The 20,019-nt window shown below is 47.7% G+C and overlaps 1 protein-coding gene across 2 annotated transcripts in view; it reads left to right on the top strand.

The window, feature by feature from the left end:
• Positions 1–20,019, top strand: part of COL5A1 (collagen type V alpha 1 chain) — a 159,477-nt gene that overhangs the window by 62,843 nt on the left and 76,615 nt on the right. For both annotated transcript variants that reach the window (XM_069771049.1, XM_069771051.1), the window contains exons 5-9: positions 8,780–8,911; positions 10,709–10,855; positions 10,987–11,235; positions 15,515–15,667; positions 15,955–16,011. In XM_069771049.1, the coding sequence (XP_069627150.1) occupies positions 8,780–8,911; positions 10,709–10,855; positions 10,987–11,235; positions 15,515–15,667; positions 15,955–16,011 (738 nt within the window). The remainder of the gene's footprint in view (positions 1–8,779; positions 8,912–10,708; positions 10,856–10,986; positions 11,236–15,514; positions 15,668–15,954; positions 16,012–20,019) is intronic.

Below are 20,019 nucleotides of genomic sequence, written 5' to 3' on the forward strand. Positions count from 1 at the left end.
TTTACACCCAAAAATCCTAGCAGATAGATTGTGGTTTAACAGACATAAATGTATAAAAATAGCCAGCGGAGCTGAGTGTCTGAGCCCGACGGTTGTTGATTTAAGGATATCTGTCTCTCTGGGTGTTTTTAGCAGGTCTTTGTATTTGCTTTATTTTTTAAGGCATCTTGGCTGCCTTTTCCTTTCCTGCAGTCCCTACTGCTTGGCTGCTGCTTCACCTCCCAGTCCCATCGAAAGAGTTGCGGTGTTTGTGCTCGCTCCAAAGAGGAGGAATGCAGACAAACCAAGGACGGAGCGCTGGCCCTGCGGATGGCAGCACTTTTAAGGGGGGACCTGGGTTAGCAGGGGAGCAGGGAGCTGGAAGCAGAAGGGAAAATCAAAGCTTGCAAATACCCTGTTCCGAAGGACTGCGGTGCGTGACGGCGATGCCACCACGTTTGCAGCGGGGCTGATGTCAGGCTGCCGGCACGGAGCTGTAAGGCGTGAGGATAAACAGAAGCTGAGGAGTCATTTCTCCTCTGGGTGGGTCCTGCTCCCTTGTGCAATTAGCTACGACAGTTATTAAAAGTCCTTGTCCGCTTCGCCGTGCAGTCTATGGAGCGCGCAGCCGATGTCTGGTGGTTTGCAGCACCAGACATGAGTCAAGGGAAAGCTGGACGTGTCCCCTAGTACGTGCGTGGGACGGACGCTGCCTCCTGCTCGGCGCTGCCTGACCCGGGATGCTCCTGTGGGAGCCTCCCAGCTGGCATTGTAAGGACGAGATTCAAACCACAGTCCGGTTTCTGCTGTGTTGGCCATGCCTACCTTCAGATTTATTTCTTTTTTGTTGTTGTTGTTTTGTTTGTTTTGTTAGTTTGGGGGTTTTTTTGTTTTTGTTTTTTTTTTTCTTTTTTAGTTTAATTTTTCCCATTTGCTGGAGCAAATCCCCCTTGTTCCCAGCAGCCGTGCCTCTCGTGCAACCTGGCTCCGCAGGTCCTGCCCCACCGGTGCCGCGGCTGGAGGATGGCTGCGTGGGGTGGACCTGCCGAGGGATGCTGCGCTGTCCCCGCAGGAGCTTTGCCAGCTCTGAAACAAAAACCCCGGAGAAACGCATTGCTATGATAGCCTTGCAGTAAATACTTTGTAGATTTGACGCTTTCTGTGCTTCTGCCAATGCCACCTGTTTTCCAAGCTGCCCCTTTCTTAAGGATTGGTTTTTTTTTTTCTCTCCACCCTGTGTCCCATAAGTTCCTGGATCTTAATTAAGTGACAGGTTGCTAATTTGCCTTATCTGGGTTTTTCCACCCATTTGGTAAATTTTCGAACAAAAACTGTCCTCCAAGGTCTAGGCATCGGCTTTTAGCTAGGAAAGACACATCGCCCACTGGAAGCAATGCTCATTTATGGCTTACGGTGGGATCCCTGGGGTAGCAAACTGTGCGATGCCCATGAAATGCTTTATCTGAGCGCTGCGGCCCCCTTCAGTCAGTTAGGGTCAAGGTTGAATAAGGTGAAGTACAATCGCCTCAAAGCATAAAGAAGCCCTAGAGCTTTTGGGGAGCTTTAAACTGGTGATTAGACGTCTCTTCTGAAAGGATGGAGGTTTCAATTAGGCGAAGTGCCTGGGGATGAATCAGTGTTGGCAGTGAAGGGATGGGGGAGTTGGTGCAGGGAGAATGGGACCGTGTGGTCTGGGTGGCAAGGCTGGAGCTTGGCTTGGGCTCTTGCCCCATCATTAAACATCCATTTGAGCTCGGTCAGGGTTTTTCATCTTGTCCCTTTTCTGTTCTCTTCGGGGCATTGCCAGTCGCTACACGAGAAACCCTCGGGGCAGGACGCGGTGGTGAAGTGGACCAGGGTAGCCGAGGGCTGAGGAAAGGGTGACCGTAGAGATCCTACATGGGACTGGAGAGAGCAAAGAGCTCTGGGCTGTCAGCGTTTGGTGAGGATTCCAGGGAAAGTGGCAGGAAGAAGTCAGCAATGATTAATGGGTTTGACAAACTAAGCCATTTGGAAAGGCAAGAAAATCTGTCACCCATCAAGGATAGGAAACTGGAAGGGGTCTGTCCGTTGCCTGTAAAGTAGTCGTGTAAATAATGCATACTGCTGCTGAATACTGTGTGTATTGTCTTTGGGAATTAGCTCTGCGTTGTCACTTAAACAGAAAAGGACTTTGGCACAAGTTCTGGCGTTGCGTTTGCTCTGGCAAGCGCAGAGGGTGCTGGGTGTTGCGCCGGTGGCTGCGGCCGCTGCCGAGGGAGTGTTTACATTAGGGGAGGGCGTTATTTACATTGCGTGGTTATCGGAGCTGAGGCTGGGGGGGGAAAGGAGCTGCCTGGAAATGAACCTTGTGTTAGTGTCTCCTGTTCTGCTAATGACCTGAGTCCTTGATGGGTATTTGGGTATTGGCAGAGTGACAGCTTCTTCAGGAGAGCTTTCCAGAATTAGCAAAGCCATCTGGCTTTTGTTCTCTTCTTAGAGAATCACTTGTCCTTCCCTTCCAGTAAGGAGTCCTTGCTAAACTGCTCATAATTTGTATTATGATATTACACTGACAGACCTACGGCTTGCTGTGGTCTCTGCCAGCACCTATGAAATACAGCCCCTTGCTCCAAAAAGTGTATTTTCTAAGAAACAGCTGTGGAATGGCTGACCCGAGGATCTGGCAGTTACGGATGGAGGAAGCACGACGTGGCATTGCCCAGCCGTGTTTCCATCCATCGGAGCAGGGCTGGCTGTTGAGGACGGCTTGGAGCAGAGGGTGGCAGGGTTCGGGGAGGGGGAAGAGGCACAGAGGAGGGGGCTGCTCTTCCCTGCCCCTCTTCTTCAAAGCCAGCGGCGAGTTAATGGATCCTCACGTGATAGGAAATCGGGTTCCTCCCTGGGATTGTAAAATAAAGGTTGAAAATTACTGGGGAGGTTAAATACCTTTGAGCCAAAGGGCTTATTTTCTTCTTGTTGCTGTGGTCAGGAAAAGAGGTATGTGGGTTGTCCAAATAGTTACTGTAGTTTGTGTTCTGTAAGTTTCATATCAGAAATGCTAATGGCTTAGCTTTGGGGTGGGATTGCAGGACTAGGCTGATGTGTTGTGAGAGCAGGGTTTCTTGGGATACCTCCTCTCCCAGATGGAGCTGCAGTGAGAAAGGGAAACTATTAGCCCTTAAGAGAGGTTTTTCCTTGAAGCCATATTTGGTTCTAGTGAAACTTCTATCCCTTTTTCTGCTTAATTAAATCTATTTTTTCTAAAGAGGGCTCAGAAGAGGCTCCTGAGTGCCAAAAGCCAGAGGAAGCAATTCTTGTGGTCACTGGAGCCCGAGAAGGGAAATAGGAGAGGTCTCACAGCAAAGCTGCCCTGTCCGTTCCTGCAGCCCCTCTACGCAGGACGGGGAAGCAAACGTCCGCGCTGGATTTATCCAAACCACCAAGTACTGGTAGCTGACTCATGACTGCATGCAGGTCAAGCCTTTTTTTTTTTTTTTTTTGAGCCAGACCTTCAACTATTGCTATCCCGTTTTGTAGCGCAAAAGTTTTGGAAGCGCAAAGGTACCAGTTTAGGTACCAGTTGCTCTGTCTGGCGAGCTCACTCCTGTCCATGGCTGGCCAGCGAGAGGGCTTCAGGACACAGGTACAGGGGCCGGTGGGGGTGATGAAGCTTCGTCTGACCCCCATCGCTGCAGTTTGGCTTCTTTTCTGGAGCAGCTGTGTTTGAACAAGGGATCTGGGATAATGCCTGTACCACAAAAGATGCACCGATGCTCTGAACGGTTATCGTACCTCTGACTTGGGGTCTCGCTACACTAGTAGAGTCGGGGGCACGGTGAGCTCTGGGTCACCCCTTGGTTCCCTTCTTTACTGACTTTTCCGATACCGCTCTTACTCCAACCCGTGCAGCCAAGGAGCTGCTCGGAGCCCTGGAGCAGGGCGGCTGCTGTGTCCTTAGCAGAGAGCCTCTGTCCATGGGCAAGTGCTGATGACAGGTTTTATCAAGTGGAACATCTGAAGGCTGGCAGGCTGTCTCCGAGACAGGGATTAGGTTTTTTGGAAGCTCGCTGGTGGCTGGGATCGCTAAGCTTTCACTTCATCATAGAGCTGCATTGAACCTCTGCCACTCTTAAGCCACCCGACTGGGTTTGCATTTATGGACCAGTGAGTTTGTCATAATAAAACTCAGCAACATCCCAATTACTTCCAATAATTTTTTAAGACTTTTTTGTGTGCGTTACAATTGTACATCCTGGGCCTGTGGTTATCCGATTTAAATGTAGGAGTTTAAAAAAAGCACATCGAGCAGTATTTATTCTTATGGGTGTTAAGAGTCTCTAAGACTTCTGGGGTAATGCGTTAAAACAACAGTCCAGTTAATTATCGGTGCATTGCAGTGAGAGCCCTGAAGAATCCCAGTATTTATGGAGCTGCTGCCAATGCCAGATGAAGTCACTCCCATTATCCTCGCCAGCTGTTTGTTTTGTTGAACCACAGCGATTTCTCCAAGTTACTGAAGTTGATGTCATTGGAACTGATGTGACATTTTTGCACACATATAGAATAAGTGTTAAAAAATGCTCCAGAAGAGCTTTTCCAGTCTTGTCTGGGAGCTGGCTGGGGAGTTTAATTCAACTGGCCCGATGGAACTTAATCCATAAAGCAAATGAGTCATCAGGCATAAATGGCTTTACCATAAATGTCAGACAGATTCTTACTGGTCCTGACAGTTAGCACTTACATCTGTTTGGTGGAGCAAATAAAAGCCTCACAATTCACAATCATTTTCATAAATGTGCTGTCCTGCCTCTTCCTCTTCTCAGGAAGCTCTAGGAATAAAGGTCAAAATGTGATTTATTCCCCTTTTTAAAAACTAGCTCTTCTGATGGATGAAATATTGGTTATTTTCAGGCAAAAATTGACCTTCTTTCCCCCCACTTCAAATTCTTTGTCAAACCAGGAAAGCGCAAACCAAGAAAGCCTCTGCATGCTAAGAAGTACCCCAGTTACTGGAGCACTTTCTGGAGCCCTGTGTGCCCAGATGTGCCCAAGTTGTTCACATGCCAAAACAGGACTTTACCCGCTGCCTGCAGGGGTGGCTGGACCCGGAGGATGCTGTGCTGGTGACCTCTCCTTCGAAGCGACACCAGTGCGTTCCTGACTTGCTCCCTGACTTAGATACCTCTTTACTTGAAAATAAGTTTTAACAACCTGAATGACTTGGCTGGTAAAGTCTTTAAACCACTCTCTTAGTGTAATTGTAAGTTCTCTCTCTTACAAAGGCTTCCTGGAAAAACTGTAGCTGTTGTGGAGGTGGGGGGGGGAATTAATGGTATCTCCATTATCGCTGCTCTTGCTGAAAAAAGCAGATGCTGACATAGGAAGGAGAGAGGCTTGGGTGTTTTGTGTAACCATAACAGTGAAACAAATAGACACTTGAGTGAGGAAAGGGAGCGGAGCTGGCTGCTGCCTTTGTCAGCCCGCGCTGGGGCTGGGGGCAGCTATCTCTTGGTGAAATTTATTAGCGGCAACACACTTGAGAGGACACAAAAGGCTTGCGAACCTCCCAGCATGGCTTGCTCTATTTAAAGTCGGCTTTTTAAATCAAAGAAATGGGGCTCTTGACAGCAGAGCTTTGTGCATCTTTTGTGAAGTTCAGATAGTGGGGCTTTTTATTACAGGCTAAATTAGCCCATTTTATTGTTTTGCACTGAGGGATGAGGTCAGTTGACTGGGAATCTTGCTAACAAGGTTTTACTCCTGTCTGCTTTTTACAAGTGTTAACATGGGGTATCCACCAGTGCTGTGCACTTGCTGTTAATGAAACAAAGATGAATGGTCCAGCAACCCTGTGAGCTCTCCTTCTTCCCCCACCACCGAGCTGCTCAACCCATGTCAGCGTACTTGAGCTCAGATGCTCCCTGGGGCTCTCATTCCCCCAAAATCGGGTGCGTCGGTTTTCCTCCTGATTTTGCATGCTTGTGCGCTACTGCTGGAACAACAAGAAAAGGATGAACTTTGCTCGCAGGGTGATTGATTGCGTTTGAAAAGGAAACGGGAAAATAGCAGGCATGTTGAATGACGCTCATGAAGCGTGGTGAGCTCTGAAGGAGCTGTCTGATGCAGCTCACGCTTTTTCCTGGCACCCTTCGCATACCAAATTTATTCAGTTATGCACTGATTTTCTCAGGTTCTTGACCCAGAACTAGCTTCCCCAGGAAGCTTCCCTTGTTCATCCTCCCCCGCTCATTCAGCAGCAACTGCTGGGCTAATGCTGTCCCTCGGTGCGTTGAGCGAGGTTGGGGTTCTGCCGTGGCCCCCAAACTTGAGCCTGTGGCTCCTGGGACCTGCAGGTGATGTCTTTCCATGTATTCAAAGGTGCTGCCAATGCCTTGAGCCATCACACCCAGAGGATGCTCAGCTCCTGTTGTGCTGCGGGGAAGCAGGGTGGGATGGAGCCAGGATTCCTCCCCATACGTAGCTCAGGAGCTGCCATCAACTGAGACTAAAACCAAACTCGGCTGTAGCAAATTCTCTTCTGCTTAACCTTTTGCACTGTGTTTAGCCAACATGCCTTTCTTTGTTTTATCTGCTCCTTGAGGAAATGCAGTTATAGTCCTGGTCACTTATAGGATGCAGACTATCAGCTCTCCTTGAGGTGTAAATCCAACCTTATCAGGAAGAAAAAGCTTTCAGCCTGCCTTCCTTGCCTCGGAGACACGTACCAAGTCTGCTTTCGTGGCTGTTTTATTTCAGCTTATCCCAATGGTCCTGGACAATCCCCATAACCCGATGGAAAAACTGGGGAGCTTTAACCCCTAAAGTGCAAGAAGAGCATAAATGGCTTAACTCAGGTGTCAGTGAGGGGCAGGGGTGGTTGAGGTCCTGTGTGCAGAAATAGCAGCTGGAAGGATCTTCACATCATCAACTTTAAGCAAATTGCCTTGGCCAGGTTGAGCATTCTCCACTGGAGGGAGCTCCAAAGGGGCAGCCTGTTTTGTTGCTGTGAACTGCCTTTGAAGACAGGGATGATAATATATGGTGTGAGTAACCCCATAACATCCCCCCCAGCTCCTTCAAGTCTCTGCTCGGGGCTGGACGATGTCCTCTAGGTCACGCCACGGCCGAGTTCACGCAGGTCACGCTGTCAGCTGGTGGCCAGAGCTGGCTGGAACTGGGAAGTGTTCTACGAAACAAAAACTTGGCATTTTCTGTTTTCCCAATACTGCATCCCCATTTTTGGTGGTTATGTTAAAAAAGAAAAAGCCAGAACAGTAACGCCAGAACTGCTCTATGGATTTATTTTAAAAAAAAAAAAGGGAAAGGGAAGGAAAGACTATTTTTCTTTCTCAAAATAGAAAATTGAAAACACCTTTGCAGACATTTCTGTTAATTTTGTAAAGGTTATTCACAGGAAACAATGACTAATAAGCTTAAACCAGTGCTCAATTTTAGGGTAACTCGCATAGCATCTGAGAGGTGCCCAGATGTTACGGTGAGCTGCTGCAGAGATGGATGCGAGAATCTGGAAACGGAGCAGGGAGACCCCAGGCAGCCGTGAGCTGCCCCTCGCAGCCGGGCAGGATGTGGCCAGGTCTGCCTGGTCCTCGCAACCTTCTTTCCTGGTGGATCTCTGCCAAAAGCGTAACCGGCACTTTGGTTTTTTTTCTCTCTGGTGAAGTCGATGGTATGTGTTCACGGGAGGCTGAGCTCCCCATGGACCCAGCGGCACCGGCGGCTGGACTGCGTGCAGCTTGCGTGCAGGAAGGCAGATTTGGTCCATAATTTCAAAAATATCCTTTGGTTTTCCACGGGGCTGTTCGCTTGTCTGGCCAAGGCTCCGTTCGGAGCCTCTGGTTCCTATTATGTGCCCAAGTTGTCCTCCCGGTTTTGCTGTAATGCTCCTTCTTTTTCCCCTGATGCTTTAGCCATCTTTTTCTATTATTAAATAAGATACTTTAATTCGGAGGAGGTGGGAAATCAGCTCCAATAATCCAAGTAGTAAAGTGTTGCCTTATGTAACTGTCTACTGAATAAACTGGATTTTGGCGTTATGGTTAAGCAGTGCGGTGGTTCTTTAGGAAACTAAAAAGCGATTTCAGCTCTGACCTTTGGGCTTTGTTCGCTATGTAGTGAGCAGTCTGTTAAGCAGCCTCACCACCTAAATTAGCTTGCTGCACACCTGGTTTTCAATAAGCCACTGCAAACCTCCTCCCTCTTTTCTCTTTTTCTGATTATCGAATGCATTTCTAATCTCTGTGTCTGCCACACTGTTGTGGGTGGAAAATCGAAGCGAGGCAAGATGTAGAAAGGGGGGGTGATGTCTTAGAAGACCAGCTGAGGCAGTGGGAGAAGCAGAGAAGTTTTGAGGCCGATAAACAGCTTTTTGGACTGGGCAGGACAACTCTGGAGCCCTGCAGAGCTGTATGGGACCAGGCAGGAAAGGAGTTCTTTTACCGTACACAGGACACTGCTGATTTGGGGTGTGTAGAGCCCTTTTCTCTTATTTTTTTACCGGACCTGCCTTGCCTAGGTCTGTCAGCACTGTTGTGTTGTAGGTGTGGGGGTGACCTCTCTGCAGATACCGTTATCTTTTGGGAAGATGCGTTTGGGACCAGGCGTGAAGCACAGTGGCTTCACACCTCATGGAGCAGCCCAAGATAAGCAGCAGCTTGACCCGGCCCTGGACACGGCGGGTTTTCGCCTGGCTCATCGCAGGCGACGTGCCCGTGTCAGGGACACAGCCTTGCCAAATGTTTTTCTTTTCATTTTTTGGTGGCGTTTATCCCCCTGACGCTCTGTCTTTCCTTCCCCGCAGGGTGACATCCAGCAGCTCCTGATCGTGGCGGACCCCCGAGCAGCCCACGATTACTGCGAACACTACAGCCCCGACTGCGACACCGCCATCCCCGACTCCCCCCAGTCCCAGGACCCCAACCAGGACGAATACGTAAGTCTCTCGCGGGGTTTGGGGATGCTTTTGGGGCAGCGGCATCCAGCTCTGTATTGCGGATGCAAACGCACTCGGCTTCTTCCTCCTGTTCAGCTTCCCTGCTACTCGTTTGTAAGGCCCGAGACAGAGCTTCTTTTTGGATTTGCAGCTTCTGGTCTTGGCTCTTGCCCTCAGGAGTTTCCCTTTTCTGTGCTCCTCCCTTTTCCAGAGACTGAAATGAATATTTGCTTGGAGCTCAAATACTTGCAGGAGAGACAACCTGAGCCGAGTGTGAAATACTGACCTTCCCTGGCAGGTCGAATCCTGTCCAAAACAGGCACTTGTTTCTAAATTTCAAATTTTACTGTTGAACTTGTAAAAAGATTAAGCAGTGCTTTTTCAGTATTCTTTGAAACAACAGGTGTTAAAGGAGGGGGAAACATTTTGCCCATGTATTTGACATTTGAATTTCGTTCTGGCAGAAATGCTCTCTGCTCATCTGTACAAGCTGCTGTGCTCAATATTTTTTCTACAAAGAGTTAGCCTCTGATTTTTTTTTTTTTCTTTAAAAAAACAAAAGAAATTTAAAAAAACCGATACAGGGTACCTTTTTATTTCTGCTGCTCAATTAGAAATGTCTGGGTGTGGTTGACTTCCAGAAGAGCATCACCTGAATTTTACACATTTTTAAGAGATCTCAGGCTCAGCTCATCGCAGCTGAAGTGTCTGGCATCCTCAGCCACTCCTCAGCATCTTGGCTGCGTTCTTGGTCCGATTTGCTGGTCCATGCACTCTCGCTTTCAGCTGGTCTCAGATCTTCAGGCTCCTGCCGAATCCCCCCTGCTGTAATGCCATCAGCCTGCTCCGGCTTAGCTTTGGGGTAGAATTAAAAACCTGCGCCTAGCAGGGCTCTGGGGAGCAGAGCGATGCTCGCAGGCGAGGTACGGCCGCTCAGCCCCGGAGAAGTGTCGTAACCGCTCTGCCAGCGCTTCTGGAGAAACAATAAATAAGTAAAATAAAATAGACTTCGGTATGGTCAAAATATGTGGTAGTAGGAAAATAAAACTCTTCTTTTGCAGCCAGCAGTTCAACAAGGGCTGGCTTGTCTTAGGGCTGTGTTGCTCCGTGTAAGAATAACTCTTCCACGCGCCGGCATCTGCTGCCAGTGAGAGCAATGGACTGGCGAAGAAATTTGCCATGCCCGGCTGTAACCAAACGTTTTGTTTGTATTTCATTTTGAAGAATGACTGACGCCTTGTGGAAAATGCTGAAAATATCTTGTTTTCGAAGCCCTTCTGCCTGCGGGCCGCGGGTGGTGGGAAGTCACACGGATGCTATTAGTGCAGTCAGATGAGTGAAAATAGCATCCCCGCTTCTCAGAGCAGCTGCGTGATTCCAGTGGGTTTTTTCCCCTCTCTGAATATGTCAGATGTGTAACCTGGGAGGTCTCAACAACCTGAGGTTAAAAAAAAAAAAAAAAAAAAAAGAATCTATTTTTTTTTTTTTAATTGTGTTATCGTGGGTGACTGAATTGCTGCAGGGTAGGTCCATCCTCTCTGATAAGGGAGAAGGTGCCACAGGACCGAGAGATGATTTGGAACCTCCTCAAATCACAGCCGTTGCCAAAGCAGCCCAAAGCCAGGCCCTTGGTGAAGGTTTCACAGAAGCTGATGAATGAGAGGAAGGGAGAGATTTCACTTCACGGATCTGCATCACAACGTGGCCCCCTTGACATGAAATAATGTCTAAAAGAGCTGGCAGGAGCATGCTTGGGTGCTGCCAGCTTATTTTCTGCTTCTTATCTTCTCTTTGCAGTACACCGATGGGGAGGGAGAAGGTGACACCTACTACTATGAGTACCCCTACTACGAAGATGTTGATGAAGCTGTAAAGCCAGAAGCACCCACTACCAAACCTGGCACTCCTCAGGTGGCTGCTGGAGAGAGACCTGAAACCAAGCAGGTACTAACGTGGGGTCCTGGAAAAGACGCGGTGATAAATGGATAAATGGCACCTTTGTAGAAGGGGAGGTAGAGGACGATGCAGAGTTTTCTTTTTGTTTCTCTGATTCTGTGTTTTTATTTCTGCAATAGGACTATCCTGCCCCTACGCCGTTACCTGATGGAGGGAACCCTGGCAAGCAGACGAATGAGGGTGCTACAGTGGATGACCCCCTCGTGGACGAGTATAACTACGAAACCATTAACGAGGAGTACTTCACGCCTCTCCCCTATGAAGATGTCAACTACAACGAAGAAGTAGACCCCCAGGGCGGACTCACTGAAAATGCCGTGGAAGCTGAACTCCCCACGAGTACCGTCATCACCTACAATGAGACCGATGTAATTTTAATGACTGTTTTTTCCTTTCACTTTGTTTTTTATTAATTCTGGTATTTCATAGCCCTGAGAGCAAAGGAGATGTGATCATCCATATGGTAAATCTGTAAGTGGTTTGGGCAGCTGTTGGAAGAGGAAGTTTCTTGTAAAATATTTTCACTCCAGATATTTCAGGGTGTGGAACACAGATACTTAGAATTTGGTTAAGGATTATTCCCCTGGAAAAAATCTGTTCATACTGACATCTGCATTTCCCTGTGCAAAGTGCTTGCCTGACAAAAAGAAAAATGAGGGTTGGTGTTAAAATCCAAGTAAAAGCATTTTATTTCAAAGCTATTAATATAAATCCTTAAAATGTTGATTTGATGGAGAACATCAATATTTTTCATTTTGTCATTCCCACTGAATAGCATCTTTATGTTTTTCAGATTGTAATTTTTTAAAAAACGTTTCAACACTGGGACAAACCCTTGATTTCCAACCAGTGCGTTCACCCAGAGAGAGCCCCTCCGTTTTGTGCACGGATCTGCTCGAAGATGAGATCAGTCCAGATCCTACAGCTGACGTTTCTGTTGGAGTGATTACATTTTTAGTTACCCACACTTTAATATGCTTCAACTGAAATGTGTTGCACTTGAGACTCTTCTATTCTTAAGACTTGCCTAGTTCTTGCCTTTTATATTGGTGCTCAAATAGATGAATAGATGGTGCTCATCCTTAGATGAGACTGAGATAAATTGTCATGCGGCTGCATGCTGTATAGCTCACTACATAAGGAAATAACCATGCTAGATGAGGCAAATTCTTAGTTATCTAGGAGTATCAGCAAGGGGAGTTGATAGTGGACTGTTTCCTGGGAGGTAGGATGGGACTTGGCAGAGTTTTGTGGTTCCTGCTCAAATGGAGAAGAATTACTTAGTTATGGGAGGCTTTCTGGGAGGTGCTGGAGGGTGGCAAAAGAGACAGCAAAAGTTGGCCAACGTAGTTGGAGTTGGACCTGGAAGCTTGAATGAAAAGGTGTCGGGGAAAGTGTCCAAGCAAAGAGCCGAGCAGCTGGAGCGAGGCAGGAGGGGAGCCAGCCGCCCCGAGGGCTGGTGGCGTGGCGGGGCTTGAGTCCAGCCAACCGGGGCTAAAAAATGTGGTGGAGGAGGAGGTTGAGCAGCCCAAAACGATACACAGAGAGAAACAGAAAAGGCTCCAGCGTATCGAGGAAGGGAACGCCAACCTGAGCGAACCCAAGGGTGGGAAACTTTTCTGTTTCCTGACAAAGAGCCAGAAATCTTTGGCCGAGCTTGAACTTTCTAATAGAGAGGAATTAAAGATTGGATAGTATGACCTTAAAAAAAAAAAAAAAAAATTGGAAGAGGAAATAAGAGGCTCCAGAGCCACTTTAGTTGTTAGGAAAAGGAAATGGAAGAGGAGGAAAGTTCAGGTAGGGAAACACGCGGCGAAGTTTTCCTATGTGAAAGCTCAGCCTGCTCTCAGCAAAGCATCTCGTGGGGAGAAAGTGGAAATTGTCCACCTTCAGCAGCTCCAAAAGGGACAGCGTTTAGATGGGGAGGGCTGTAGGACTGCTCCTGGGGTGGGAGGTTGCTCCAGTGAGTCTTTTAGCTGATGAGCAAAGCAAAGGACACGACTTGTCTGGCTGAAGGAGATTCCCGTGCACTGAGGCGAGGGCTAACGCAGTGTGACATAGGGAAGGCTCCTTAAAAAGTGAAAGCCTGAGGGACAAATACCCAAGAGGATATGGATTTCAGGTTTACACCTCAGAGCGGGAGCTAAGGGCCCTGCCTGCAGCTACAAACTCCTGGGGAAACAGAATCCTTTAATCCACCAGCAGACTAAACTGCTTTACAAGCAATATGGAAGTGAGGATCAGGAGCTCGTGTGTGTAATTGCCTGCCTAATACCTGTTATTAGAAACAGGGTTCAGTGGGCGATACAGCCTGCTAAAGTCGTTGGAGAAGTTTATTTGCTCCTAAAAAAAAAAAAATTTAAAAAAAAAAATTAAAAATCTGAGTTCTTTGTCTAGTTTAGGAAACAAAATAGTGCTCATGGTCATGAGTAAGCGTGGCGTAATTTCAAGTAGCCCCAGGTTTCTGCCTGCAGCTGGAGCCCCCGTGCCGTTGCACTGGGATGCAACGGGGTGGAGGTGAGCTGGGTCCCCGCGCGTCCCCCCGAGCTGCCGGTGGTGCCAGCCCCGGGATCAAACGGGATAATGTTGGTCTGATGCAGAATGGTCGTTTTTAGCATCCATTCACAGACCTGCTGCAAGACTGGGACATGTCTGTCGCTGTTGAAGTTCATGTGTCTGTGTTTTGGGAAGACTGTAATTCCTACAGCGGGAATTAAAAGGGGATTTAGTTTTACACAAGTGAAACTTTGTGGAGCCTGTGCGAGAGGTTTTGGAGGCAGGCGTAGTCACTGAACTCTCCTGGGCTTGGGTTTCATTATGGCTAATAACTCCATGATAAATGCCAGTGAAGCAGTTCTGAGATTTAGTAGGCAGCAATACTCCCATGAACAAGAGGAGCTAGGGAAAGATATATTTTGTTCATTGCCTGCTATTAATCAGGCAGTTTGCTTTACTTGTCCAGATGCATATACCAGGGCTTCATATCTGCATCGCTCTCTCTAAAGAGAAGACTAAAAGGTGATTTAAATGAAGCTGCTATCACAGTTTTTTTCCACACAGTTTTTTTGGACCTCCTCTTTTCTTTGTGGACTGTTTTCTGATTCAGGCTGTCTAACAGAATTAAGGAGATTATTTTTAGGCTTTTGTTTTGGTTTTTCTCCAATACACCTGCAAATCTCGGCATGGAGAACTTTCCTCCTTCTCTGCCCAGTTATTCAAAATATCATATCTTTCCATGCAAAGTGACTTGGGGACCTTAATAAAAATATTAAACCAGACATTTTTTACGTTCATTTCAAGAAATGTAATTCAGAAAAGCTTGCTATGTTATCCTCAAAAGCTTTATAGCAAGATAAACAGGTTTTAAGGTTTTAAAGTGCAAACCTATATAAAAAATTTCAAACAGGATAAAAGATGTGTGTGATAGCGCTAGATCCATATGAACGGTACAAAGAAAAAATAATGCTGACTTTGCCATGTTTTCTGGTTGAGTAATTGCCAAACTATAATTTCTGCAAAGACCAGTTGGTATTTGCAGAGGTAAAGGAAGATGGCGTGGCAGAGTGATGATTGCCTTAGCACTAGGCTTATTCTTACTTTAAAACCTCTTGCATTTATATACAGATGCTCGTGCTTATTGGTTCTGAGCAGTTTTGGCACAGAAACAAGGTCAGCAAGTGGTGGTGGCATTTAAGTGATTTTTTGAATTCATAATAGCGAGGAGATAATTTCTCTGGGAAGCAGTGGAAATAATTCAATTTATGGACTATTTTGGTCATTACCTGGATGGGAAAGAAACAACAACAAAAAATAATATTTTCAGCACGTGTTCTTTACTGTGCTGTTTAGACTAAAGGATGCCAAGAGGCAGTTGCCTGCCAGGCTGCAGAAAGCACAGGGTATGGAGAGAAGCAAAGCGATTCTGATACTTGTCTAGATGTCCTTGCTTGTGGTCCCTAGTGTCTGATGCTGTAAGGATTCAGGGATTAATGCATCAGATTTCTGCTTCTGCTCCTTTGGACAAGCACAATTACAACTTGGATCCCAGACTAAACAAACAGGAGGTTTTTGTAGAAGCAAACTTGAATTTTTCCACGTTTCCTGCTGTAATCGGATATTCGTGATGACACATTGTGGTTTTGATGTGCAGTTTAAATATGTGACTGGATATGTGACTTTTTATGCTTAATAATCCAATGTCTCCAATACTGAGGCTGAGAGAGATGCATCGGGTTTGGAGTTTGAAACTCCCATTCCCTGTTTCATTAGGCCTTTAGTGTTTGCAGCATGCTCCTGACATGAGCTGTTGCTTTGTGCTCTGTTTTATTTCCCCTGCTCAAACTTTGACGATCGCGGTGTTATTTCAGGGGTCGATGGGGAAAGCCAGGGTGTAAGCTTTGACATAAAGATCCTCCCGTCCTTTTTGCCTGCCATTGGAAAAGACCTTTGGAGGTCACTGGTGACCTTAAAACTCCAGAATTTAACTTTTCTTGTGCTTTTTATTTGCAGCTATTGTTATAAAGCATCCTCACTTTGCAAAAAACACAGTCTTCCCCTTATATTTCCAGCATGTGCAGCCTAGAAAGATTTGCAGCCTAGAGATAGAGCGATTTGCAGCCTGATATATTGCTGCTCTTTTGTTTCCAGGCTACTCAAGGAGGAGAGGATCTGGATAAAGATTTCACTGAGGAAACAATAAAAGAATACGATGGGAATTATTATGATAACTATTATGACCGAACAGTCTCTCCCGATATTGGCCCCGGCATGCCTGCTAACCAGGACACCATCTACGAAGGGGTAAGAGAGTTCATTTTCCATCGAGGGTAAGCCTTGTTCAAAATGTTTGTCTTCCCATAATTTATAGCACAGAGATTAGCAACGCAAAAACCAGTGAGACCATCTCGTTTGGATCACGCGTTTTGCACGAGGCGAGGAGGAGGTGCCCCGTTTCTTTTTTATACGAACATCATCAGTCCTTCGGCTGCAGAAGTGGTCCCAGGATCTCCAGTTCCTGCTCGGAGCGGTGATGTTGATGCAGGTGATGTCCTCTTTGACTGGGTTTGTGTTTCCCTTGTGTGCTACAGATCGGTGGCCCACGGGGAGAGAAAGGACAGAAGGGAGAGCCTGCGATTATTGAACCGGTAAGGACCATCTGGGTTTTTTGGTGGGTTGTTTTTTTTTTCTGAAGGAATAAGGTACAAGGGGTATGTTTGGTATGGCTTGGTGCTCTCAGTGGTACAGCTGGGAGGAAAATTTCCCATGAAAGAATTACTTGGTTCATTTAAAAACTTTTAATACAAAATACTGTAATTACTATTTTTTTTTTAAACTTCAAGAAGCAACCTAAATTATGAAGGAAGTGCAAAATTTCCCATGAAATGTCTCATATACCAAATAAAACGTAGGCCTTTCAGAACTGAAGCATCAGGCAGAGGACACGTCTCGCCTCTGCAGAGGTTTGGAAGTGCCCCCGGCTCAGCAGCGAACCCGCTCCCCAGAGCACCCACAGCCGGTGGCCAGGTCATATCCTGACCTGAACTTGCAGCTTGGGGCCAGCTTTAATTGTGCAACTAATGGGTTCATCTCCGTGGAAATAAAAGGGTTCTCCCTCCACACAGCTGCAGAAGAGGAGAGGTTTGCTCCTGCGCCTGCTCCAGGGTCCCGCTAGCTTCCCACTTTCAGAAAAACCCTGCATCGTCCTACGAGTGGAACCCGACGCTCTCTTTCTTTACGATTCTGCCCTGGCCTGTTTCTGAGCTTGTTTTTCTTTCTAAAAAAAAAAAAAAAAGTTAGAAACTGCCTGTGCCCTCTGGAACCTGCAAAAAAAAAAAAAAAAAGTGGGTGCCCAACTGAGCATCCCCTTAGGCGAGGATGGAGCCGTTCCCCAGCCGCCCTGGCGATGGAGACGGCCGGTGTTTGCTCAGAGGTGCCCGCTGAGCAGAGCGAGTGGCCGTTGGTCGATGGCCGTCTGTCTGTCCCTCGCCGCGTGTCAGGATGCTGAGGTACCCCCACGCCTGCTCCTCCCCGGGGCTGGAAACGGAGCTTCGGGTCCTTGTAACCGCCTGCCCCGAGCCTCGTCCACGAAGGGCCGAGCGCGAGCTCGTTGCGCACCAGCGACTCAATTAACCTAATTTCGCTTGGCGGAGGGCCGGCGCGGCGCCCGGTGTTGCGGCGGCACTTCCCATCGCTCGGAGGCCTTTATTTTTCTTTTAATTCTTCCCTTCCCTTCTTTGCTTGATGCTTTTGCAGATAGCAAGGGGGGGGTGGGGAGAAGCTGGAGTGCAGCAGCAGGGCTTGAAAAGCCTGAACAAGTGCCTAATAAAAGCATTTCCAGCCTTTCCTTCCTTCTCTTCCTTTCTGGGTCTTGCTCTCACTCTGCAAACAAAAGGAGGAGCGAGTGATTTGCTTATTGGAGGTGTGGGAAGGGAGGGGGGCAGCTGAACCCCACAAAGATGATGGCAGCAACCCAGTCTGTCCTGTCCAGAACCAATCTTGAAATGCTACAAAGCAAACAAAATAGTTAAGTTTAATCATCCAGAAAGAATTTGGCTGCCTTTGCTATTTCAAAACACTAGAGCATGTATAGCTTTTGCCAGAAAGTAAACAAGACCAAATGCTGCCTTTTCCCTCTCCGTGCAGTTCCTCTTCAGCAGAGAGAAATTCAGATTTGCTGTGCTCTTCAGCGCTTTTTCTCTTTTTTTTTTTTTTTTTTTGATGGGAGCTGCAGCAGAGGGGGAATAAAAACCAAGCGCAGAAGTTGGATTCTGCTGGATTTTTCTCTCCTTTTCGTTCAAACCGCTTGTCCTTCAATCCTTGCTCTGTGCTGACGCTCACTGGAGGCAACTGGGCAGCACAGGCGCAGGGTGAGGAGGGATGCAACTGGGAATGGCTGGGAAACCCCCCTGCATCCCAGCTCTGCAGGTACCAGGCTGCCGTTATGTCCTCAAAGGCTTCTGTCTTTTGAGGGGGGCGGACCCTGGTGCTTGCACCTGCCTTTGGGGAGGGTTTAATCAGCCTTTGCGTGGCACTTTTGTTGCAACCAGCTTTTGGGCTGTTTCTGTGATATTAGCTTTGCTTGTGGGTAGCACCTGGGTGTTGATGGATGGAGTAGAAGCAATGCTGTTTTCCCTGGGACAGTCCCAAATCCACGGTTTGCTCGCTACCCCCAAGGCCATCGCCCTCAGTGGCATCCCCCCACTGATCCCGGTCCCAAAAAACCCTCCCACGTTTCCATCGCTCCTGTTGATGAGCGGTCATATAAACAGCGGAGGTTTCTTGCCGAGGAGAATCTCCAGATGTCCCTAAAGCTAGAGCTCAACATAAACCAACAGATAAATACGGGAAGATGCCAAGGATGTTTGAACTGCAAATTGTTTAATTCGCCCAGACTCTTCCCCCATGCAGAGGAGCGTCCCGAGGCTCTGCAGCTGCCCGTGGGAAGCAAAGCCTCAGCGCTCTGCGTGCTTGGACCATGGTAATTCTGGCACCCAGCACCCCAGAAAAGTCCTGGGGAGGTTTACATGGGCTGTGGATCTCTGCACCAGCCCAGAGACAATTACTAGTTTCTGTTTTGGAGCCTGTTGCACCAAAAACGTGCTATCTTTGGTCTCGATAGGGATGGATCTTGGGGTGTCCATATGGGGAAAGGTTTGCTGGGACCTCTGGGGTTTCCTGTGCAAAGTCCTCATCGCATGTCTCAAAAGGAGCCAGGCCTGGGGGACACCTTCTCCATCAGCGTAGCTTGCCTCTTCTTGCTACCCTCCAACAGCAAATAGCTCAAACTTAGCGCGCGTTGGAGGAATGACGTGTAGGGTTCACCCCTAATTCCCACCCAGAAGAGAGCGGAGTCTCCACGGCAGACAGTGAAACTGCTGTCAAAATGGGCATGGGGCGAAGTCCGTGACCTAAATTCTTAACTGGTGAAGAACGACTGCACAGGTGCTTCTGTGATGACAGCAGCAGAAAATTTCCCCTAACATATCCAAATGAAGCAGAAGCCAGATTTTAAATGAGGTGGTAATGAGTAGTATGGACACTGGGAAAAGACAGAAAATAGCGCTGGCCGTGCATTAGCGGTGCAGAAACATGCATCCTGCATGGAAGCAGGGATGGTTCACGGCAGCATGTTTTACCCTTTTTTTTTTTTTTTTTTTTTGCTCCTCTGGGCTTGGAGACTGTGTCTTTTGGGGGAGGAATGCCTGGATTTTCCTCTAGATGTTTCAGATTCGTTCAGCTCAGCCCTGTCTGCTGTAGTGGCTGCCATGGGGTCAGCTGAGGCTTTTGGCACCCGAGCCTGAGCCCAGGAGTCAGGCCAAGGGTGACCTGAGACCAGCGCCTGCACTTGCTTCCTCTGGGCTTCTCCCATATGAGCCGACTGCTTATCTACAGATTTTTACAGGCTGATTTCGTCCCATAGGAGAAATGTCCCTGTTTGCCACAGATGAGCTGGCAAGTGCCAGGACTGCTTTGGCTCGACCTGGGTGCTGCTGGGGGCATGGTCACTGGTCCAGAGATAAAAGGGCAGTGCTCGCTATGGGGCTCTTCCCAACAGATCGTCCTGATGCCTTCTGGAAAGCATTTGCCAGGTTTATTGGGAGGTTTCTTTCCTGCCTCTTACATACCCATGAGGGGGGAAAAAAAAAAAAAAGCTCAATTCTACTGAGTACATGATAGACCTGATTTAAAGTTATGACAAAATATTTAGATTAAAAGGAATGGAATAACATTATTCTACCATTTTGCCCACACAGTGATTTCCTAGGTACACAGAGTAAATCACAGCATGCAGTCTGCTGGGAAAGTAATTTGAAAAAAAACCTTGCAATTTGATTATTAACATTTTTTTTAAGCTGCTTGGGTGTAGAAACAGCTTCTTCCTGAAGAGAAGCTCTCTTCCCACTCCAGCACCATCAAGCCTGGCCATGCCCCAGGGTTTGCCCTTTGCCTGGCCTTGAGCTAATGGAGCAGGGTCGTGGTTAGGAAGGTGACCACATGCTGGAGCGAGGGTGGGCTGGGTGCTGAGGGAACGGGCTGTTTTGCCATGCCCTGCGTGATTCAAATAGATGGTATTTCGCTTTTCAATGGTCAGTGCCTTTTGTGCCTCTGGCAACGGGGACATCACCCAGAGAGAGTGGAAACCCTTTGGCTCT

The sequence above is a fragment of the Haliaeetus albicilla genome, chromosome 26 (assembly GCF_947461875.1).
Source record: "Haliaeetus albicilla chromosome 26, bHalAlb1.1, whole genome shotgun sequence".
Classification (NCBI taxonomy): domain Eukaryota; kingdom Metazoa; phylum Chordata; class Aves; order Accipitriformes; family Accipitridae; genus Haliaeetus; species Haliaeetus albicilla.